The following is a 22,798-nucleotide window of genomic DNA, read 5'->3' on the forward strand; positions in this document are numbered from 1 at the left end:
TTTTATGGGCAATATTTAATTGAGTATACATCGTGTATAAGTCATTATATGTCGTGTTTATTAAGTTTTATTTCCGTGTCGTATCGTGTTAATTTTTGTGACGAAATTTGAACACAAACACGACACAATACGACATTGACTTTTTTATACATGATGACACAAACATGAATTCAAATTTCTATTTCGTTTCAATATTTTTTTCGTTTATTGGATTTTCATGGTGTGGTGTCAACTTTAACTACATCTAGACTTATATCTAATGACACTGTAATATTTAATTATATTTATTTTATTATAAATTACTGTAAGAAACTATGTGATATCCCTATCGAAAATTTCTGGTTCCGCCCCTGTTTGTTTTCCTTTTAATTTTGTTTCTTAAGCAATATATGCTAAAAATGTGTTGTTTGCTTTCACTACGGTTGTATTTCTTAAGCAATATGGTATAAGAAACCTGATATAAAAATATAATTAAGGTAATTTTGATCATCTATGGTCATGGTAAACAAACTAAAAAACTTCTTTTATTCCACAACTTAAGTCTTACTTTCAAATTTAAAATAGTTATATACTTTTTACTCATTTTTTTCTCCGACGAAACTCTTCGAAATATTATACTTCATAAAAAAGTATGGGTAAACATTTTTTTTTTTTTTATTTTTATTCTAACGATGTTATGGTTTAAAAATGTAGTGACCCGGATTTTTATTATACATTATCCATTTCAACAAAATAATGGAAAAATATAAAATTATTGATTTTCCTCTAAATTGGAAAATTTGTCAATTTTTTATCCTTGCAAACTCTTCGAAATATTACAGTTCAAGAAACAGTATGATTTAGATCTAATAATATGTAGCATAAGGTAATCGTATCATCGCATTACGTAAAATGAGATTATCTATTGTTGAAAAAAGTTAAAGATTTGGCAGGCAAAAATTACTCTCTAAACATAATGTATGTAATGTGTCTCCCTATGTTTTAACATTACCGGACGTTGCCCTCCCTCGTAAAGATTGAGGGTTCAAGTCTCATTCGAGACATAGGTGGAATTAGGAGTAGTTTAGTAGTAGAGTAGATTTGTCGTTCTAAAAAAAATGTTTCATATATAATGCATGTAATATACGTATCTCCCTGTGTTTTAACATTAAACATGTCAACCTATGTTTTAACATTAAACATGTCAAATATGTCCATTGATGTTTGTTAAATTTAGTTTCAATAATTATTTGATGTTAGATAAATTAACGTGCTCAAAATTTATAACTATTACGAATAAGTAAGTGTTTAAGTTTTGCAATGGAAACATCATAACTGATGCATAAGATTATGATAACAAATTTATAATTAATCAAACATATTTGTATTAGATCTAATTCTTTTTGGTTCATATATGATAACAAATTCCCAACAGACATTACAATGTCAAGACAATTGGAAACAATCCAAAAAAAAAAAAATGTTTGCCAAAGAAGTATGAATATACTTGCAAGGATTGAAAGAGAGACTAGACATATTGTGATTCCCATGATCGCTTTCCATTGAAGATTCTTAATACAAAAAGTATGAATACACTTGGGATTCCGATTCACTTTCCATTAAAGATTCTATATTATGTGCCAACCAGGTTTGCTGAGTCATCGACGGCTGCTGCTGAGATGGCAGTGGCTGGGACATGGTTAGAGTTTGCCGTAGCAGGTGGGTGTTGTAAGTGGCTGCAGTGAAACTCAATCTGTAGCCTGCTATGGAGCGGTATTGAAGCAAGTAAGCCCTTCTTCATATCTGCTTCTAGTTCTCTGATAGGTATGGCTGCCATGAAGCTTTTCATATACTCCTTGCAACATCCTTTTCCCTTGCAAATTACCTCGTATTCAGTCTGTTGCCCTTGTACGGAATCAGAGCCCGGAAGTCCGTAAATAGTGGTGGTTCGATCAAATTTCAAGATATAAGCTTTATTGCATCCCTCAAAGAGAGTCTCACCTAAAGTGTCGATGATATAATATGCCTCCGAGTCAACTTTCAAGACAAACATGTGGTCGTTCCAGCTGACTATGTAAACTCGTTGTTCACTCTTGCTAGGAAACTCTGACTCGTGGTTGATCTCATCCCACACATTATCGAATGACATTGAACCATGCAGAAAGTCAAAAGTACCCTCTTCGATTTCTCTGGGGTGGAAAAACCCGATAAAAGACTTTCCTGGAACCACGGACAATGGACGTATAGTGGTTTCGAACACCGTTTCAAGATCAAAATGTTTGTCGGGAAAACGGTCACTGTAAGTTTCGTTTTCCTGGAGGTTATGCCAGTCTAATGAGCCTTCTCGAATCAGAGAGTCAAATTGGGACTTAATTGGCATGAGACCACGGTTATTCTGGAACCAGTCAGCAATCCCTGCCACAATGGCCGTGCATGCACTGTTTCCGGCGGTTTGTTCACTCTGTTGATCAATTGAAGCAAAAAAAACTTGTGCACTAAGCTTCATGTACCTGTCCCAACTAAAAATATCCCTCTGTTCCCAGTTTCCAACAGCAAATTTGTCATCAACAAACTCAGATGATGAAGATCCATTCCCGCAAGAGATTTCTTCATTCATCTTATGACACTGTCACGTAGTTCAGTAATCAGTATATCGCATTATCCTGGTTTTAACAACAAAATGTGACCCTACATTCCTCAGTGTTGAGCCGAGGATTGGAGAGAGCCGTAATACTATGTTTATCGGCAACCCAGCATTTTGTTAAAAAAAAATATTTTCTCCTGTCCAAATATACAACTTCGTGTTACAGGTGACCCTTTTTATTAACTGGGCCTGTGAGATTCGAATTTAGATTTGGGTCAACTCCAATCTAAATTCTTTCATGCTAGTTATCACTGTTGGTCCAAGGTCACCAAAACACAATCTAAAGCCTAATGAGTTACTCGTCTACTTCTATTACAGAAAAAAAGTATTTATGTGGCCGAAGGTTCGAATATGGCGTAGAAAAAGTCATCAATTTTTAAATAATTAATCATTTATATTTTGCACGAATGAGTGTTTTCTAGTTAGATTGTGAGAATGCAGGGGCAGATTTAGTAAGTAGTACGGTTAGCACGGACTATACCTCAAATTTTCCAGTCAAATGTAAAATTTAATGAAAATTAGTTAAAAATCCTTCACAAATTAGTTGGAAGTTCGTCACAAATCTGTCACAAAACCGTTGGCAATCATCATAAATGTAAACTTAATGTAACTTCATCGGTTTAGTGACAATTTTTTGACAGGAAATGCCTTTGGAAATAAGTTTTTTTTTTTTTTTCTAGTAGTGCAATCTTAATTATTGTTATTATTATTATTATTATTGCAACCCGTGGTTTTTCTTTCTGCCAATGAGAATATCAAGAAAGAAATCCCATCGTACCAAAACCTTTACTATGATTATTTCTAACTAGACGTATGCTTGCATGTTGCGCAGAAACACCTATATAGTTGAAATCCTTATAAATATATGTTTTTTAAATACAATAATAACATTGTTGTTAAATTTGATATAATAATTCATATAGTAAATTGATATAATATTTTGATTATTTTGAATTATATGATAATATATATATATATATATATATATATATATATATATATATATATATATATATATATATATATCTATTATAATTGTATAATCTCAACCGTTTGAATGACTTCTACCCGCGAGTTACTCATGAAAAAAAAAATTAAATATAACATATGGTTTAATGTTATTTATAGTTATTATTGTTAATTAATTTTTTTAAATTTATTTTCTTAACTTTATAATTTCTATAATTATAATTATTTAAAACATCAAACATGGTTTTTTGATTTTAAAGGTAGCAATGTAATCATTTATATAAAGTTATTTTAAACTATTGTTATTGTAATTTATTTTAAACTACTTATTTGAAAAGTTATAACAATTATACAAATATCTTTAGGGAATATTTTAGTTAAATTGAGATTATAATTTAGTTTTTGCATTTAGCACTACAATTTATCAATTTTAACTATTCAGAAAATATTCATTGGGTTTTTTTAAGTGGAATTGAAATTTATATTTAAGTTGACACTGTAATTTCATATTTTAATTAACAATTTAAGTATTTTTTTCCAAACTGTTCAAAAGTTGTTACTTTAAATTGATAATGGTTTACATATAACAACAAATTAAATCTAATAAATTAAGTATAATATGTTAAAAATTAAAGACATAACTTTATAAGTAGAGGTAAATATATTATTTTAATATTAAAATATAGTTTATTTATGATTAAACTTTAGGTTTGATATTTATTTAGCCTTATTAACCAACTTATAATCATTATTAAAAAGACACTAAAATTTATCACTTTTAACTATTTACCAAATATTATTTGGGTTCTTTAAGTTAAAGTAAAATTTATATTTAAGTTGATTATGTAATGTTATATTTAAATTTATAATTTAAGTATTTTATATAAATTGTTCAAAAGTTGTAGTTTTAAAATGATAATGGTTTACACCCAACAATATATTTAAACTAATAAATTAAGTATAATATGTTAAAAGTTAAAAAACATAACTTTATAAGTAGATGTAAAAATATTTTTTTAATATTAAAATTTAGTTTGTATATGATTACACTTTATGTTTGATATTTATTTAATCTTATTAACTAACTTATAACCATTATTAGGAAGAAATTGAAAAATCATGGGAGTTTCAAATGAATGTGGTGAAAGGAAAAATGCATGGGAGTTTCAAATGAATGTGGTGAAAGGAAAAATGCTAGCTTTATAAGATATATAGATATAGATATAGATTATGCTTTATATTTGTATTGGGCTTGTACTTGTATCTATTGTATCCTTCCTAATCTTATAATCTAATGAGTATATATTTCTAATTAATGAGGAGGGATCAGTTATGGGAAATATTATATATGTTTATCATGGTATCGAAGCTCTAACAAAAAACCCTAATTCCTTTCTTCTTCTCCAAGCTCTCTCTCAGCCTCCTCGCTTCATTAGCTTTTCCGCTCCTTTCTCTTCTTTTTTCTTTGAGCCCTTTTCTTCTTCTCTAATCATGGGATCTAGATCGTCTCAATTATGAATCATTGCAAGAACTGCAAGAACTGTTTGAAACACATTGTAATGGCTTGATGTTTCGAATAATCGATCTCGTCAAAATGAAAAGAAGGAAAAAAGTTCCGAAATTTTTTATCAACCTGAACATAATCATATTATTCCATTGTAAAGATGTCGATCTATGGTACTATCTAAAAGACTCTTCTCGAATGATCCTTGCAAAAAAAATAAAGCAACTACTCATCAAGTATAGAGAAATCTTGAAAACATGATTAGAGACAACAAGGACGCAAAAGCAATTCAACTCAACAACGTCCTTTGTAATATTTTCATCGACGACTGAATATCACTGTATGTATATACCTCGAAGGCTATTGTTGATCTTCTCTATAACATTGATGCTATTGTACCCGAAAAGAATTTAATGACTTAAACCATGAATGGGTTTTATTCAATATTTAACTACCTCGAAGGTCTTATGCGCCACAACTTGTCTCTTCCCACTTCCTTTGAAGGTCGACAACTAGTCCATTCAAACAACTTGTCTTCTCATATCGGTCTAACTACCAACAAAAATAATTCTTCATGATGCAGGAAAATTTATGGTGGCAGTATCGAATACCACTGTTGGTGTTAATCCAAACCAGATCAAAGCAATATATTTTATTCAGGGGCAATTCAGTCTTTTTGTTAAGAGTAATGGAGTATGACCAAGTAAATAGCCACGTTTGGATCCAAAGAGTTAGTAGGCAGTCTTTCTAGGATAATTAGTTGCAATTATCGTATATAAATACCCTTGTAATCGATTGATCAAAGTATCGGAATAAAACACAGAAAAATTGCCCTTCATCTTCTCTCACTTTTTTACTCTGTTTTTGTTGTGTGAAACAGGGCCCGAACCAACATTTGGTATCAGAGCGGGTTGAAGCTGCAGGTTTGAGAGTCGGTGTAGCGAAAGGAGGAACAACCCTTGGCTGCAGGGCTGAGAACGAAAAAGAAGAAGTATGTGAGATCAGCAGATAAAATGGTGAAGGGAGAGAAGAAGAAGAAGAACTTGAAGGGGTTGAGTCAAGTGAAAACCCCAGAAGCTTTGCAGACCAAGAAGTACTCAGTCACAACCAAGAGGAAGGGTCATACCTGGTTTGTAGCAGAAAGAAGAAAGACCGTTGCACAATAGCAAATTAGAAAGAAGAATGAAGAATTTAAGATTGACTACTACAACAGCGAAAGCTGATAGAAAGAAAGAAGAATGAAGAAAAAAAAGAAAGAAAGAGAGTAAGAAAGAGGCAGGTTACATGCTTACCTGAGAAAGATGAGGAAAAAAGCATGTAAAAAGGCTTATCAAGGTGTGATTGGCAGAAAGAAGCATGCAGCAAGCAAATACTTTTGATCAAGAAAGATAGCATGTAGAAGACGACTGTTGAGGAAGAAAACAAGCAAGCAGGTCGAAGCAGCAAGTGTGATCAAATTTGATGATCAAAATAAATTAAGAATGAAAGCAAGTAAGAAGGCTGATCATGTTTGATGATCAGAAGAAAGAAACACAAAAAGGAGGATCAAACCAGGGTGGTTCTCGACTGTGGTGTGTTCCGGTTTCTACTGTGGAGTTGATGGCTCACAGTGGTGTTGACAGTCCGGATGTGATGGTGTGATCCCGAAGATAGCAAGCAGGTGGAGAAGAAAGATGAAACAACAGAAAGTTGTTGTATGTTAGCAAGATTCGATAAGCAAGAAAGCAATAAAAAAGAAGAAAAGAAAGCAAGTAGCAAGAAGCAAGAAAGTGTAGCAAGCAAGAATGTTGTCACATAGTTTGTAGCAAGTAGCAGGCAAGACAATCATAGCAAGTAGAAAGTTTCGGGTTTGTAGCAAGTAGCAAACAAGAAACAAAATGCAAGAAGCATGAAAGAAAAGCAAGGTAGCAAGCATGTAGTCTATAGCAAGTAGCAGACAAGAATGAAAGCAAACAGCAAGAGCAATCTGTTTTGATTGAGGAAGAAAGAGAGAAGTTTGGCAGAAATGGTTTGGATTAAGGGGGAGAATGTTGGTGTTAATCCAAACCAGGTCAAAGCAATATATTTTATTCAGGGGCAATTCAGTCTTTTTGTTAAGAGTAATGAAGTATGACCAAGTAAATAGCCACGTTTGGCTCCAGAGAGTTAGTAGGCAATCTTTCTAGGATAATTAGTTGCAATTATCGTATATAAATACCCTTGTAATCGATTGATCAAAGTATCAGAATAAAACATAGAAAAATTGCCCTGCATCTTCTCTCACTCTTTTACTCTGTTTTTGTTGTGTGAAACACGGCCTGAACCAACAACCACGATGATGGAAAATGAAGTCCCGATGGTCGAGGAGACAGTCCTGTCGACTCAAGAACGTTTTCGGATGCCAAAATAAAGGCCATTGTTGATCTTCTTGATAACATTGATGCTATTGCACCCGAAAAGAATTTAATGACTTAAACCGTCAACGGGTTCTATTCAATATTTAACTACCTCAAAGGTGTTATGCGCTACAACTTGTCTCTTCCCACTTCCTTTGAAGCTCGACAACTAGTCCATTCAAACAACTTGTCTTTTCATACTGGTCTAACTACCAACAACAATAATTATTCTTGATGCAGGAAAATTTCTAGTGGCGGTATAAGATACCACGATAATGGCAAATGAAGTGCCGATGGTCGACGAGACAGTCCTGTCGACTCTAGAATGTTGTAGGATGCCAAAATGAAGGCCATTGTTGATCTTCTCAATAACATTGATGCTATTGTACCCGAAAAGAATTTAATGACTTGAACCGTCAATGGAATCTATTCAATATTTAACTGTCTCGAAGGTCTTAGGCGCCACAACTTGTCTCTTCCCACTTCCTTAGAAGCTCGACAACTAGTCCATTCAAACAAATCGTCTTCTCAAACTGGCAACAACAATAATTCTTCTTGATGGTGGAAAATTTGTGGTGGCGGTATCGGATACCACGGTGATGGTAAATTAAGTCTTGATGGTCGAAGAAACAATCCTGTTGACTCAAGAACGTTGTCGGTTGCCCCTGGTTGGTATTTGTTGCCTTATGTATGGCACTGATGGTCTCCCTCACCCGTCAACCGAAACACGTATATATCGCCCGAACGGGCTAAACCATACTAAACAACTCAACATGCCCTTATGCCTACCATACTGTTCACTCGACTAGGGAAACAACCAGACTCAAGCACAATGATGCACAAATATTGGGACTTCTTTCTTTTACATTTACCCTTCATCCTAAGCATAAAGTTTGCAACCTCAAGATCACTTTTCGAATCACTATTAACCGTTGACGTGGACCAGGTTCGGGAACCGTCAAGATTAAGCAACCTCTCCACCTCATATATTTAACCCTGTGTATTTGATGTATCTGAGAAATAGAGATTGGTACATGGATTTGGGTGCCACATCATATCTTCCCAACGACACATTTATTCTAAATATTATCAATAAAAGTTATTCTTCTTCTTCGGTATTAGTTGATGATGGATCTAGAATTTCGGTAAGTACTCTACAAAATCTGCTATTCTATATATTCAAGCTTTCATCCCTCTAACCCTTACTCATTTTTCACCACTCCTAATATTATTCAAAAAAAAAAAAATTCTATCTATAAGTTCATGCGCAACAATGTGTTCCATTGAATTTGATGAACTTGGTTTTTCTGTTAAGGATTAGTACTACACCCATGAAACACTCCTCCGATGTGATGACACATGAGATTTTTACCCTATTACTCGTCCATATTTTCAAGCTCTCATATCTATTGGATCGTCTTTTTGGCATTAATGTATTGGTTATCCTAGTCAAAAAGCTTTTCAACTTTCAGTGTTTAGCAATTTAATTTCTTTTAAAAATAGTAAACAATAGTCTTTATGTCATATGTGGCAATAAAGAAAACATGTTCGCCTTCCTTTTGGTTTATCAAATTTTGTTGCATATGTTCTTTACAGTTAGTTCATTATGATGTACGTATTTCTCTTATTTACAATTTAACTAGCACTAAATAGTATATTATTTTTCTTGATCATTATTTTTACTTTGTTTGGGAGTATTTGTTACATACAAAATTCGAAGTTCTTTTATACAAATTTCCATATAATAATGGTGTAACATTCTGATTTCTAGGAGTATGATTTTAGGAATTTTTCTTGCAAATAAGAAGCCTACTCGAGGAGTTGGAGGCGCTAACTCGTCGTGTAGAGAGTAGCCAACCTGCGTGATTTATGAGGTCTACTCGACGAGTTGGAAGAGCCCAACTCAACGAGTAGGAGCTGAATGAGAAAACCCTAATTTTTAGGGTTTGCACCCTATTTAAAGGACTTAACCCACATCCTTTGGCCACCCTTATCACCACATTATTCCGAAAAGGAAACCCTAGCTGTTCTTTACTGCTCCCTTGTATTTGTGAGGCTAAAAGAGTGTCTTTGGTGCATTTGTTGAAGAAGCTTGAAGGTTGAGAAGCTTGGAACGGGAAGGAGCTTGTGGATCCAGCATCTACATTGTTTTGGTTTCCATTTGAAGGTAAAAAGTTGTTACCTTGATCATTCTAATGTTAGATCTCCTTATTCACAGGTTTAAGGCCATTTTTAGCACATTTGTGGGTCATTTCGGGTATTAGGCATGATTTGAAGTTGTAACTTTGGCCCTTCTCCATGCCTTAAACCCCATCTTAGACTTGGTTTTGGTCTTTTAAGCCTCTTAAGGCCTTGCATGCATGTAAAGTTGGCAACTTTACGTGGTAACTCCACTCTAGGAAGCTAGATCTGGAATTTGGTGCTTTGGACTCGACTGGAGTGGGCTGAATACAATTTGGTTGAAGAACTCGACTAGTTGGATGGCCAACTCGACGAGTTGAGATGGGTTTTCCCGTTTGCTGGATTCTGCATGAACTCGACGAGTTAATAAGGTGACTCGACGAGTGGTTAGGGTTTTTCCGATATTCTGGACACTGCATGGACTCGACGAGTTGATTGGCAACTCGGCGAATTGACTCGAGTTTTCACGGTTTCTGAGTTCTAAAGGAACTAGGCGAGTCAGTAAGCTACGCTGGACGAGTTGTGTCAACATGGACTATTGACCTTGACTGTTGACTTTGACTTTTACCAAGGGTGGACCATGTTTGACTCCTGAGGGTATTCTGGTAATTTAGGATTTTGATGGACTTGGTCCTATGGTGGTTATAGTTGGTGGAGTTTGTGGCTGTGATTCGGGAGTTTGATCTTGTCACTACAATTCGACATCGTGAGGTGAGTTTTCCTCATTATACTCAAGGGTCAAAGGTACCAAGGCCAACCCTTTGGATTGTTATCCTGCTTTGTTATTATTGAGATCGGTTCGATCAGTATCCTGGTAGATAGGATGTTGCTATGATTAGAGATCTTTAGATCAATTTTACTATCTGTATATTATTATGTGATTACATGTTATATGTGCACATGTTTGATCGGTAGTTAAGGGCATTCCATCATGTGGATAATTGGACCCTAGTATGTTGTCTCTGTAGACTATTATATGATTATCTAATATAGGTGCACATGTTTGAGTGGTAGTGAGAGTATTCCATCCTGAGGATGATTGGACTCGTAGTATGTTGGCATTCCAACCCGATGGTTGAGGGCCTGGGGTATTCCAACCCAATGGTTGATTGGACCCATACTATGTTGGTATTCCAACCCAATGGTTGAGGGTTAGGGGTATTCCAATTTGATGGTTGATTGGACCCATAATATGTTGGTATTCCAACCCGATGGTTGAGGGCCGGAGGTATTCCAACATGATGGTTGATTGGACCCATAGTATGTTGTTTGTGATTATATGTATATTGTTGTGTGTATGGGTATTTTGGGGGAACTTACTAAGCTTCGGACTTACAGTTTTGGATTTTTTAGGTACTTCAGATGATCGCGGGAAGGCGAAGACGTGATCGTGCACCTAATCACATTTTTATGATCTTAATTTCTGGGATACTTTGATATGAAACTATTTTGAAAACATGGCCACCCACTTACAAATGACATATACATATGCTTTTCGTGCCCTTACAATTTCCAAAAAAGTGAAAACTATGAATTAATACTTCATACCATCAACAATGTCATACACGCTATACCCTTCCATGACCATTTTCCACCCTTATAGTGGTTTAAAGCACTTCACATGGCTGCCCACTTACTTTGTATACTCCTGTCCTCTAACATATTGAATGAAACACATTTCCTAAAACTATTCTAGCAAAAACCTTCATACACTCACCTCTGTGTCTTCCTTTTCTTTTCTTACATACATATTACCAATCCTCACAAACAATCAATTAGATATTCAGTGTATATATTGGTCAACTTCCCTCTCACCATCAGGGTTATCGTTTTCTCAATCTCAAAACCAAGTAAATTATCATATGAAGACATGTCATTTATGACGAAATTGTTTTTCCCTATGGCTCCATGATATTGGATCACTCCCCTCTCTCTTCCACTCACCTGACCACTACTTTTCATCATGGTGTCTGCTAACCAATACAAAATCTTAATCTTTTGGATCTATATGCTCAAGAATCATTTTAGAATGATATTGTCAATAACATATGATCCTATAAGGTCACACTTTTAGTAAGTCGTCACTTATTGATTATTTATTAACAAATTTGATTATTAAAAAAATATATTTAACTCTTGTATTTTAATTTGGAAAAATTATTATTTTGAGAAATTAATTTTAGGAAATTATTCATTTAAGAAATAAATATTCTAGAGATTATACTAGTTATTTAATAGTAATGTATAATTACATATCTTATGTACATGTTTTTAAACTAATTGGATTCCACTAGACTTATACATATATATTAATTTAATGGATGTAGTGTTACCCACTCCAAACTACTTCTATTTCCTGCTTATTACCGAATCCATCATGTGATAGAGGAGGTTGCTTTTTGGATTTCATTCTTACATGCACCATGGTCTTACAAGCATCCGTATGTATAATATGTATATAATTAAATGAGGCTAAAGGCTTGGAAAATTGTTGTTTAAACTCTTCTTCCTTTCTCTCTAGAAGTCGAGAACCTCTCCCCTCTCCTTTCCTTCTTTTGTTTTGAAGCTAGTAAAGATCTAGTTCTTAGAGTGCTTCTTCTTTAAGGCTTATTTGTGATTAGTGCTTAAATGTCTAGGAAGTACTTCATACAATATTAAACTAGCATTTTTGATGGCTTAATCTTGTTGGTGGATGCATTATAGAGAAACTCTAATCTTGAGTTTTTTTCCATCTTCATAACTCCCTAAAACCAAATGCAATCAAAGTCTTCAAATGTTGTATTCTTCACATCCTATGGTTACCATGATCTCTAAAGTTCATGTAATTGGATACTCTTGGTTGTTTTGTTAAAGTCTTCTGTTTGTTGTTTATAAAGTGTTTTATATAAATGATAGTTCTTAGCTTCCTAAAACTTGTCATAATCTTCATGTTGATTCATCATCTTCTATTCCCTAATTGTACTCACAAGATTTAAAAACCCCTAGTGGATCAATGTTATGCACAAGTTGTAAAATGCTCTTATCTTGAGTAACATGCGTATCTTTATCCCGCGACCGAAATACGAAAACAATTATAATTGTATTTGGTTATTAAAGAAGCAGACTATAGATAGTTATTTAGCTCGTCACAAGGTGAGACCCATTTGCTAATAGGCGTAGTCAACAAACCGACATAGATTATAATGAAACATGCATCCTAGTATTCGCACCGGTAAACATATTGTTCTCAGGCTTGTAGTGTCATGCAGCTGGCCGATTAGTTAACTAGGTGTCAATAATGCTTTCTGTATGGTTATCTTAAAGAGATTAGTTATCTACATCAACCCCATAATTTCGACATATGAATAATACAAAATATGTATATCTCTTGCATTGATCATTCAATGGCCTTAAATAGCCTCGTGAGCTTGGTTTAACCTTCTTGTAGAGTTTATATCTAATTTTGTTTTTCTCACATTCCTTAGGACTCATCCCTCTTTGTTTATAATCATGGTCCTCTTCTGCGTATCTTCCATTTATGTGAATTATATTAAACTTACAGCCTCTTCAACTAAGTTCCTTCAATATATTACCACCATCTTATGTAAGGGGTTCTCGATAAATAATCATGTGGTCTCAATTTTTTTTTCTTGTTATTGTTGTTAATTGAGACCATCAAAGTATTCTATCTGTATTTGCTTGTATTAATGTATCCAACCTAATCTTATTGTGTAATTTGTATATGTTCCTATTTAATGGCAAGGGGTAGGTAAAAGAGAATATTATGTTTAGAAAAAGATGGTTATCCTTGTAAAATGCAAAGTGTAGTAAGCATTTTTTTTCTAAGAACGAAAATTTGCTTACAAGGAAGTCAAGTATAGAGGTTCAAAAGATCAATAGCTTTACAAAGATGAATTCATATAAAAGGGCCAAGCTATTATTTATGTATTATTACTTTTTTGCATAAGCCTAAGAAGGGTCTTCCCAATGGGTGAGGCAACATGGGCGGCGCCCAGGGCCTCAAAATTTCTATTGCCCATTTTATATACCTTATTATGTTAGTATATAAAAAACATGATATATCATGTATAGCAGTTGAACAAAATAATGAAAGAAAATGGAGTCAAAACAAAATCATCAGTAAAGACTTAGGGACATGCGATTACTATGGAATAATCATTGTGTTGAGCTCTTCACCACCATCAATCGAGGTACTCTATAAATCGGTTTTGGTTTTTTTATGCATCCCTTTGATCTTCGATTTCAATTTATATTTTCTGTTTTCTACTTTCTTATTTCAATCTTTTTTAATACATTGATTCTAATAATATGATTTCACATATGTTTCAAAATCGATCTTCTATTCGTGTTAATTTGATTATAGACAGCCTTGCCATTTTGATTTCTTATTTCTAGTCGAGTTTATCTTATTTTTGATGCATGTAAATTGTAAGATTCGTATTGTTTCTCACTTCTTTCATGTTAGTTATCTGATAAATTTTTTAATTTATATGTTTTATTTCTGATTTTTTTGTTGATAAAATGAAACTTCACGTCACAAGTTTTAAAATCTTTGTTGGAGTCTATAAAAAAAATAAAAAATCATTATTCTTGTTATTGGAAAACGATTCTGAAAATAGTTTAACATCACAAGTTCACAATTAAGTGTGTTTGTTTCCTTTACTTTTTATTATTATTTTTTATTTTTTTATTTTTTTTTGTATTTTTCATAAATTTAAAATAATAACATGTTGCCTAGAAAACATTTATTTAGTAGTGAGAAAAGGAAAAACGAACAACTAATATTAATATAAAAAACCATCTAAGGGGAAATTTATAACAGTGGTCATTGATTTAAAAAATAAAAAAAAAGCCACCCTCTAATATATATATATATATATATATATATATATATATATATATATATATATATATATATATATATATATATATATATATATATATATATATATATATATATATATATATATATATATATTACTAAAGATATCTCCAGCACTAAAAACTCAATTCTTACACCATTTTTTATAGATATTTTAAATTAACAAATGTCATTTTAATAAAATAACATTTATTTGGAATTAGTAATATAGTGATAATTAATCTGGTTATAATTTTATAATAAATATATTTTATGAAGTTCTCACAAAAAAAAGATAAATATGTTAAGAACTAAATAGTTGAATATTGTGTTCGATAAATTTATATAATTTAAAAAAAATATATACTTTGGAATATTTTTTTGGTATAAAAACTTAGGCCATCTCCAATGGTAGTTTAATGGGGAATTTAATCCCATTAAACTCAAAATTCCCATTGTGGGTTAATGACATAACACTCAATAAAATGGGGAGTTCAATCCCCATTGAACTCCACACTCTCTCTCCTCACACATACACTCATAAATGATGTGACAATCTATTAAATTTTATTGGGTTTAATGAAGTGTAGAGTTTAATAGGTAAAATTATATTGTGAGTAGAATGTACATGTGTTAATCCATTGAACTCATTTGAGTTCAATGCATTGAAGATGACCTTATGTAGGTTTGGAGAGGATATAAAAACCATATTCTTTTATTTTATCCAGGACCTCAAATCTGTTTGGAACAACAATGAACCTAAGGCAGAAAGAAGTTATAAATCCATCAAAAGAAAGTGAGAGCAAGGAGTTTTACCACAAGAGATTCATTGGAAGGGAGCTGCCTTGGGTCAAACTCAATGTCATTGTCACCACCACCTTCTTTAGCATATGCCTGCATGAACAGATTGTTAAACACGTTTAACAGCTCTTCAAATCAAAAATCTGGTCTACAAGTTAATTGTTGCACGCATTTCACATTTACAGGAGGCAAGATTTTCTTTGTTTTTCACGTTATAGTACACATATTTAGTGAATATATAAAAGCAAAAGGAAATGACATACATGTGTGCTGACTTGTAAATAGAGATCTATTATGTTGGGATTTTTGTAAAGCATACCACTATATCTTACCCGAGGAAGTACCGCAATCTTTATAGGCATCTCTTCATAGTACATTGATGGTTTCACCCCTTCAAAAATCTCTTGAAAGCTAAGCGATATCTTAAGTTTTTCCACAACATGATACATCATTGGCCGATCTTCACGGTATTTCTTCAAACATCGATAGGCAATGTCTAAAAATGTTTCCAATGAACTTGGGTCCATATTTTGCTTCAGATTCTGGAAGATAATCTCATCTAATTTCTTTTGTTTGTAGCTTTTTTTCCACGTTTGTGCTAAAGACCGAATATGACCATTGTTATTTTCATAGCATGGCCTCCCACACAATATTTCAAATAAGACCACTCCAAAAGAGTACACATCCGATTCTTTTGTTAGGATGCTGGTTTGCATATACATTGGATCTATGTACCCCCAGGTACCTACAACATTGGAGACAAGGAAGGTGTGTTGTTGATTAGCAGGTCCTATTTTCGACAGTCCTAAGTCAGAAATTTTAGCATTCCAACTCTCATCAAGTAGAATGTTGGAACTTTTTATATCACGGTGGAGAACTCTTTGGTCTGTACCCTTGGGATCATGAAGGTGGCTTAGTCCCTTTGCAGCTGCAACACATATCCTGAGACGTTGACTCCACATGAGAGTAGTGCTACTCAAATGGCGATCGAGACTTCCATGAGACGCATGCTCATACACAAGGATCTTCTCACCATCCTCATTGCAAAACCCCAGGAGAGAGATGAGATTTTCATGTGTGTAACGGGAAAGCATCAAAATTTCTTTCAAGAACTCAGGGTCTCCTTGCCCATAGTTACGATCTAGGCGCTTAAAAGCAACCATTCTCTGTCCATTAGAGTCCGAGAGTTCTCCTTTGTATACCTTCCCAAAACCACCTTTTCCTATAATGTTGTTGTCATTAAAGTTGCCGGTGGCTGACTTTACATCTTCCAGTGTAATATTAAGATGTTGAAACTCATCCATGAACGCATCCATTATTTGTTAGATCAAATGGTAGATAGAAATATGAACTCAAGGCAGTCCAAAAAAGAAAAAAAAATCAAATCAAAATGTTGCAAACAACTGCATGTGCTGTGGAGGACTTGGTAGAATATTTTTGTATATATAACTACTGAAACTGGGACGAGATGCCCTTTGGGTGGATATTGGAGCGGATCAATTGTTAATTACAAGGTTAAAAGGGGGTTAACCCCCTAAAAAATCTCGAGAAAGGACAACACGCCATGTGCATTTGTCGGTATGCCTGCCCCCTTTTTCCCCTCTCTTTTTTTTTTTTTTTTTTTTAAATTATTGTTAAATAAAATTTTAATTTTGATTTTTTTTATCTACATAATATTTGTTTAACATATCAAATATAATTCTCATTTTGGTTTCAAAATATTTTCGTAGGAGAAATGATAAAGTAGTCGATCGAACTTTTAAGTTCCACTTCAAATGACCTTTTTAACTTTATTTTTTCTTTTTGGTTTTATAGGGGAATTTCTCAGGTTTAAATGGTTCTTTTAGAGATTGTCAAGGGGCATCTCCAGCTTCGTTTTTATGGCTACTTCCACCATCAAATAATACACAGCCACCGCCTTCTCCATCTATCTCCAACCTCCATTGCGCCATCAATCTATTACCACCGCTATCACAATCACCATACATCTTCCACCACCACCATTGATTATCAATGACCGCCACCATCAATTTCCCAAAAACATTAGCTTTCAAACCACCTTTGTTTGTGAGAAGCATATTAGCACTTAGATGGCCGAAGAGCATGAACTCAATGGCAGAGACAATAGGGGGACATGCGGGTGTTGAGCCCCCCTAATAAGTCTCTTAATTTATATATTGCATCTTGTCCATTTGAAGCCCATATGACATAATTAAACCCCAACAGCCCCTTCTATTATTTTTTAAGTTTTAATTGCTTTTTCTTTTAAGTTGCTAGTAATATAACAATAACACCAATATAATCTCTAAAATTTTGAAACATGTAAACTTCATTTGAAACTAACATTAAAAAAACAAGTTTATTAATTTATATCTTCATAACTCAATCCTATAAAATTTAAAACCCTAAATAATTGTCAGGCATATCGTAGCCGCTGCTCACTATCTGTGTATCAACAAATCAATTCTTTTCAAGATAATTATTTTTTTAGCTAATGATTTCCCAAAATAATTAGTTGTTTGACAAAAATTATTTTTCAATTGTTATTTTGGTTTGTTAAACATGCAAGTTTTTTCAAGATCATGATGAGCTACTAACCAAAAAATAGAAAACATTGGGTATTTCTTTGGGATTGTTTTGAAGTTTTAGTTTCAGTGTTCTAGTTATTGTGCTTGTATACCGCCTTTGATTAGAATGTAAGCCCCCCTATTTCAAAATCCTAGCTCCGCCCCTGCATGAACTCCCATTATCTGTCGGCTCTAAGGGTTATAAATGAAACTGACAGAAGCTTTCCTGAATTTGGAGGCCTCCGCGAATGAAACACACCACCTGGAAACTCTTTTTCATTCACTTCCCAACAATCGATTATGATATACATCTTTTGTCAATTTCAAAAGTGACGAAGAACCCATAAAAATTCTTCTCCCAAATTCCCAAAAAGACAAATGAAATTGATGGGGTTTGTTGTTTCTTTGATTCTAATTATGGTGAATAGGTAGAGGATGGTTGATGAATTTTCCATAATCAAATGATGTTCCTAATTTCATAACTAAACATAGTGATATCCAAATAAAATGATCAACACATTCCACCTTAATCAAATTTTGTATTATACACTAGATCTCTGTGACATACGTTATCGTCGGTCCGTAGAAGATCCTCCAAAGTACCGCCTGTCCGCCTCTATATAGAATCCATGTGGTCTAAATAGGTAGCCACATTATTTTTTAAACCTGGAAGTGACCCTCAGTGGAGGATCATTAATGGGTACCGATCAAAAGTGCGTTTAGTGCGTTTAGTCCGAAGGAAGGTATCAATAGTGTAAGGTATCTTTAGAAGAAGTGCATCACGGTTCATGAGAAGTTGACTTTTGGTTTGTCTTGTAGCGATAGCAGTTATTACATGTTAGTTTGTAATGATTACATAGGTCTACACCGGTTTAAGAGATCTTGTCGTTATCTTTTATCAAATGTTTATTACTAAACTATCCTTGTATCGTTTCTATGAAAGGAGAATGGGGATGTAGTAAGTTATCTTTACAACTTTCAACACTTTTGCTAGACAATCTTCATTGAAATATATATAAGATTATGCTTTGTTTATCATCATGTTCATTGTCTTACGCTTCTGGCCTTTTAGTATTGTATATCAGTTGTTAAGTTTATATAACTTTTGCACTTACTTAATTGTCATTTACTTAAGATTTATCAATGTTTATCAATTGGTATCAGATCCTTGAATGGTTGCCTACTATCCATTCTCGCCCGATTATATTTGTAAGAACCCTTAGTGAATTATGTGACCAGTGTCGAATCTACAATAAAATAGCATGTGGTTCCTAATTAAGTGAAGCCAAAAACAACCAAAAAGTCAACGATATATGTGGCTGATCAAATCGTCCGATTTGAAAAAACACGAATACAATCGGACCAGTCGAACAACTTAAAAGCTAGTAAAAACGGTCTACTTAACCCCTAAATGCAAATTTTTGCAAAAAAAAAAAAGAAAAGAAAGAAAGAAAAGAAAAACAATTATTTTGCACGACTCCTTTTTCATTTTAAAGATTTCATCTGTAAGAACCATTTTTTACAACTAACAATATTAACTACTTGTTTGGAAATTTAACTTCTAACTTTTTTTTATTTATTAGTTTTTTTATTTTCTTGAATAGTAACACGTAGGTGCTATTTTTTTCAAGTTTGTTACTATTTTCTTCTATATAAACACAATATTAGATTAAAAAATTAGGTAGGTCCTAGGACCTACCTTTGTTGTAAGTAGCTACGCCATGTATGTGACATCCTTATTTTCACGGCCAGAAAAGACCGATTTGTTTATGCTTTGTTTTGAAAATCAGAGTATTATTTTAAAGAAAAATGTTGCGGAATTTGTTCCCAGAAAAAAAAAACATGATAAATACGTTATCAAAGCATTTCCGAAGAAATGTATTTTATTCATTTTTAAACTTTGGGATTTCATCGTCAATATAGAAACATAAGCATAAACAGAACTTACATTCATTAACACTAGTGATTTACATCTCCTTAATCTCTTAGTGTAATGTAACTTCATATCGATACCCGTGATACAATAAATTTGAGTGGGTCAGATTGGGAAACCTGGTGAGTACATAGGGTTTTCAACCCACAATAATATAATTATTATGTTTAATTATCAAACAAGTAACCCAATTACCCATTCCCATTATCTTTTTTATTCTTAAGGGTCTACCCTAAGTATCATCTATCCTGCATTCATTCCTTCCAAAGTCTGTTTCTTCCAGGGTTTATATGACAAACATTAAGTCCATAGCTTCCAATGTTCATTCATAAAGCACTAAATCCATAGCTGCTAAAGTTCATTTCTTGGGCACCAAGTCCATAGCTACCAACGTTTATCTAATAGGTACTAAGTCCATAGCTACCGACGTTATTTATTAGGCACTAAGTCCATAGCTGGCAGTGCTCGTCCGTAAAGCACTAAATCCATAGCTGATAATGTTTACTTATATTATCTTTCATTTCCCATCATTCATCTACTCATGTTTCACCCAACACATTTGTAGATATAACATACTTATACAACTTAAATCATTAAAACATGTATAAAATTGTTCATCTAGCATAGATATCAAGAACACATATAATTTGCACACATAGCACATATTAAATACTTCATATCTATGTGTAAGATGAAAGTAACTATGCACTCATTTATCAAAGTGATGATTCCAAACTTGGGCAGTGCTTCGCTTCTAACGATTCTATTTTCCTTCGACGAAACCTAGCATTATTATCGCTAAGTTTTAGTCTAATCATTATTGCGACTAATTATTAGTCTAGATTCATCATTAACTCAAAGTCTACTTTCATGATCTATCAAGTAAGGAACAACCAGGTAGGATCATATCGGAGGTAGGGTCTGTTTGGTATACGAAGTATACTATTTGGAAATCCACTTTAAACACCTAACTAAATCACAGCCTAGACATCATCCCCGTAAGTAGATCAATCAGTATAATGAATTGGAATAATTGATAAATCTTGTTTATAGGGTAAGCATAACTCACTTACAAGGGTGTTTAGCGAAGAACCGGGCTTTGCGCGGGCAGAACTTCTGAGCCAAAAACTCTTCTTCTGAGGGCCTTGTGGCGCTCCGGGACTCGCTACTAACTCCTAAGAAAGGCCAAAGAAAATCCTTGAGGATTTGGGGGTATTTGGGAGAGAAGTTGAGAAAAGGCATGAAGAAAAATGAGGAAAAACGCCTCTATTTATAGGCTGTCAGCGCCGAGTACGCTGAGCGTACTCAAAAAATATGTTAAGCGTAATGGGTTTTTAAGGGTTAGGCTTAGCGTACTCAAAATTACATTGGGCATAATGTGCCACGTGTCGCGATCTCAAGCAAAGCCGTAGGGAAGAAGGTGTGGCTCGGATTGCGCAACGTGTCACTCGCTGGTTACTCTAAAAACTAATTATCTTCTAAAATTCGTAATTTTTGCATACGAGCTCTGTTTTTGACGTTCTTTATATCCACGCGTAGGTGGGATCGTAATCTACAACTTTCGTTTAGACTCCGTTGGGTAATTTTGAATTTATTTTTAAAGTTATATTTTTAACAGGCCGAGACAGGAAAAGTCCGTTAAAAATTCATAATTTCTTCATCCTACGTCCGTTTTCGTCTATCTTTTTACCGTTGATCTACTATTAACGAGACATTCGGTTCTAGTTTAGGTTATGTCGGCTAAAAATCGGTCGATCTAATATTCGAATTCCGGGTTTTGCATTGTTATGCCAAATCTTAGAAAAATCATAACTTCCTCATACGAAGTCAGATTTGGGCGTTCTTTTTATGCATGTTCTCCGTTTAGCGTATCCTACAACTTTTGTTTAGATCACTAAGGATAAAAAGCAATGTATCGTAAATTCACTATTTACGCCGCGCAGTGTCGTGTCGGTTTTGTCGCGAAACTTCGATGGACCATAACATCTTCGTTATAACTCGGATTTCGGCTTTCTTTATATATACGGAACCCTTGTGACATATGCTACAACTTAGTTAAGATTATTTATTCTAAATAATCGAAAAGTCATTTTCAACACTTATTGTCTCTATAATGACTAGCCCGGATCCGCGGGCGTTACGATTATCTCCCCCTTAGGATGATTACATCCCAGAATCATCAACGAAACATGGCTTGTATCATGATTCCATATGTTATCTCTTTATCCTAGGTAATAAACATAACTTCGATCTTGCACCCACTCTCTAAATTATGTTAGACTCCAAACTATGACCTTCAAGTCACAATCTTGATCTTTACTGGAGACTCCTTCTTCTTCTTAACAAACTTAAGATAAGTTCTTTGATTTCTATAATAGATCGATGGGTCTCATTTTAATGACCTCTCATCGTATGTTTCAATGCTTAGACTCAGGTCTCTTAGAGTCAAATTCCAGAACAGACTATACCTTTCTTCATGTTCTAATGTGATATAATCGCATTCTAGCATGTAGCACTTCTGGCTACAAGTTTCTTATTTCAAAAATGATCGTGATATTTCTACTGATCGCTTCGATCATCTATTATTTTATTCTTTTGTCATAAGTCAGATGTGACATCGAACTTAGTTCTTTGAACCACGTAACATATTCGTCTTAGTCGGACTCGATTTGATATGACCACTAGGGTCGAAATGACAATCATCTTCTTAATCGTTACCGAAACAATGGTAATGACATACATGAACTAAACAGAATCAATTACTAGCTTCTTGGTAACCTTGTGACTTTCCCTGATCCAAGTGCAAGTCCTGTGCTTCCGATAGTATAGGCCTCTACTACCATTCACACCTACTCATACTCGTCCCAAGTATTGTCTCGCAGTTTTCCAAGTCACCATACAAGAAAATCACATAAGAACTTAACACACCAGATAACAAAACGCAGGTTTTATATTATTCCTTAAAACTATTACATAGGTGTTCA

The 22,798-nt window shown here is 33.8% G+C and overlaps 1 protein-coding gene and 1 long non-coding RNA gene across 2 annotated transcripts; one reads left to right on the forward strand and one right to left on the reverse strand.

Moving 5' to 3' along the window:
• Positions 1–1,315: 1,315 nt before the first annotated feature.
• Positions 1,316–16,746, reverse strand: LOC145053013 (uncharacterized). The gene is made up of 3 exons (XM_079000970.1): positions 15,647–16,746; positions 15,330–15,407; positions 1,316–2,605 (listed from the first exon to the last, which is right to left on the reverse strand). Exons 1-3 carry the CDS (start codon positions 16,628–16,630, stop codon positions 1,613–1,615), a joined length of 2,055 nt encoding a protein of 684 aa, XP_078857096.1. The 5' UTR covers positions 16,631–16,746; the 3' UTR covers positions 1,316–1,612.
• Positions 16,747–16,767: 21 nt separating this feature from the next.
• Positions 16,768–18,426, forward strand: LOC145053014 (uncharacterized). Its single transcript, XR_013684318.1, has 2 exons — positions 16,768–16,892; positions 17,130–18,426. It is a non-coding gene; the product is annotated as an uncharacterized LOC145053014 (long non-coding RNA).
• The last annotated feature ends 4,372 nt before the right edge of the window (positions 18,427–22,798 follow it).

The sequence above is a fragment of the Lactuca serriola genome, chromosome 5 (assembly GCF_051521515.1).
Source record: "Lactuca serriola cultivar US96UC23 chromosome 5, Lser_US96UC23_V15, whole genome shotgun sequence".
NCBI classification, from domain to species: domain Eukaryota; kingdom Viridiplantae; phylum Streptophyta; class Magnoliopsida; order Asterales; family Asteraceae; genus Lactuca; species Lactuca serriola.

What these genes read in the sequence shown, in the direction of transcription:
- LOC145053013 (XM_079000970.1), bottom strand. Translation starts at nt 16,630, where the DNA reads ATGGATGCGTTCATGGATGAGTTTCAACATCTTAATATTACACTGGAA. An exon ending in AGATTGCGGTACTTCCTCGG is followed by an intron (nt 15,408 to 15,646) that starts GTAAGATATAGT and finishes CTGTTCATGCAG; the next exon opens with GCATATGCTAAAGAAGGTGG. An exon ending in CTTCCAATGAATCTCTTGTG is followed by an intron (nt 2,606 to 15,329) that starts GTAAAACTCCTT and finishes ACTACGTGACAG; the next exon opens with TGTCATAAGATGAATGAAGA.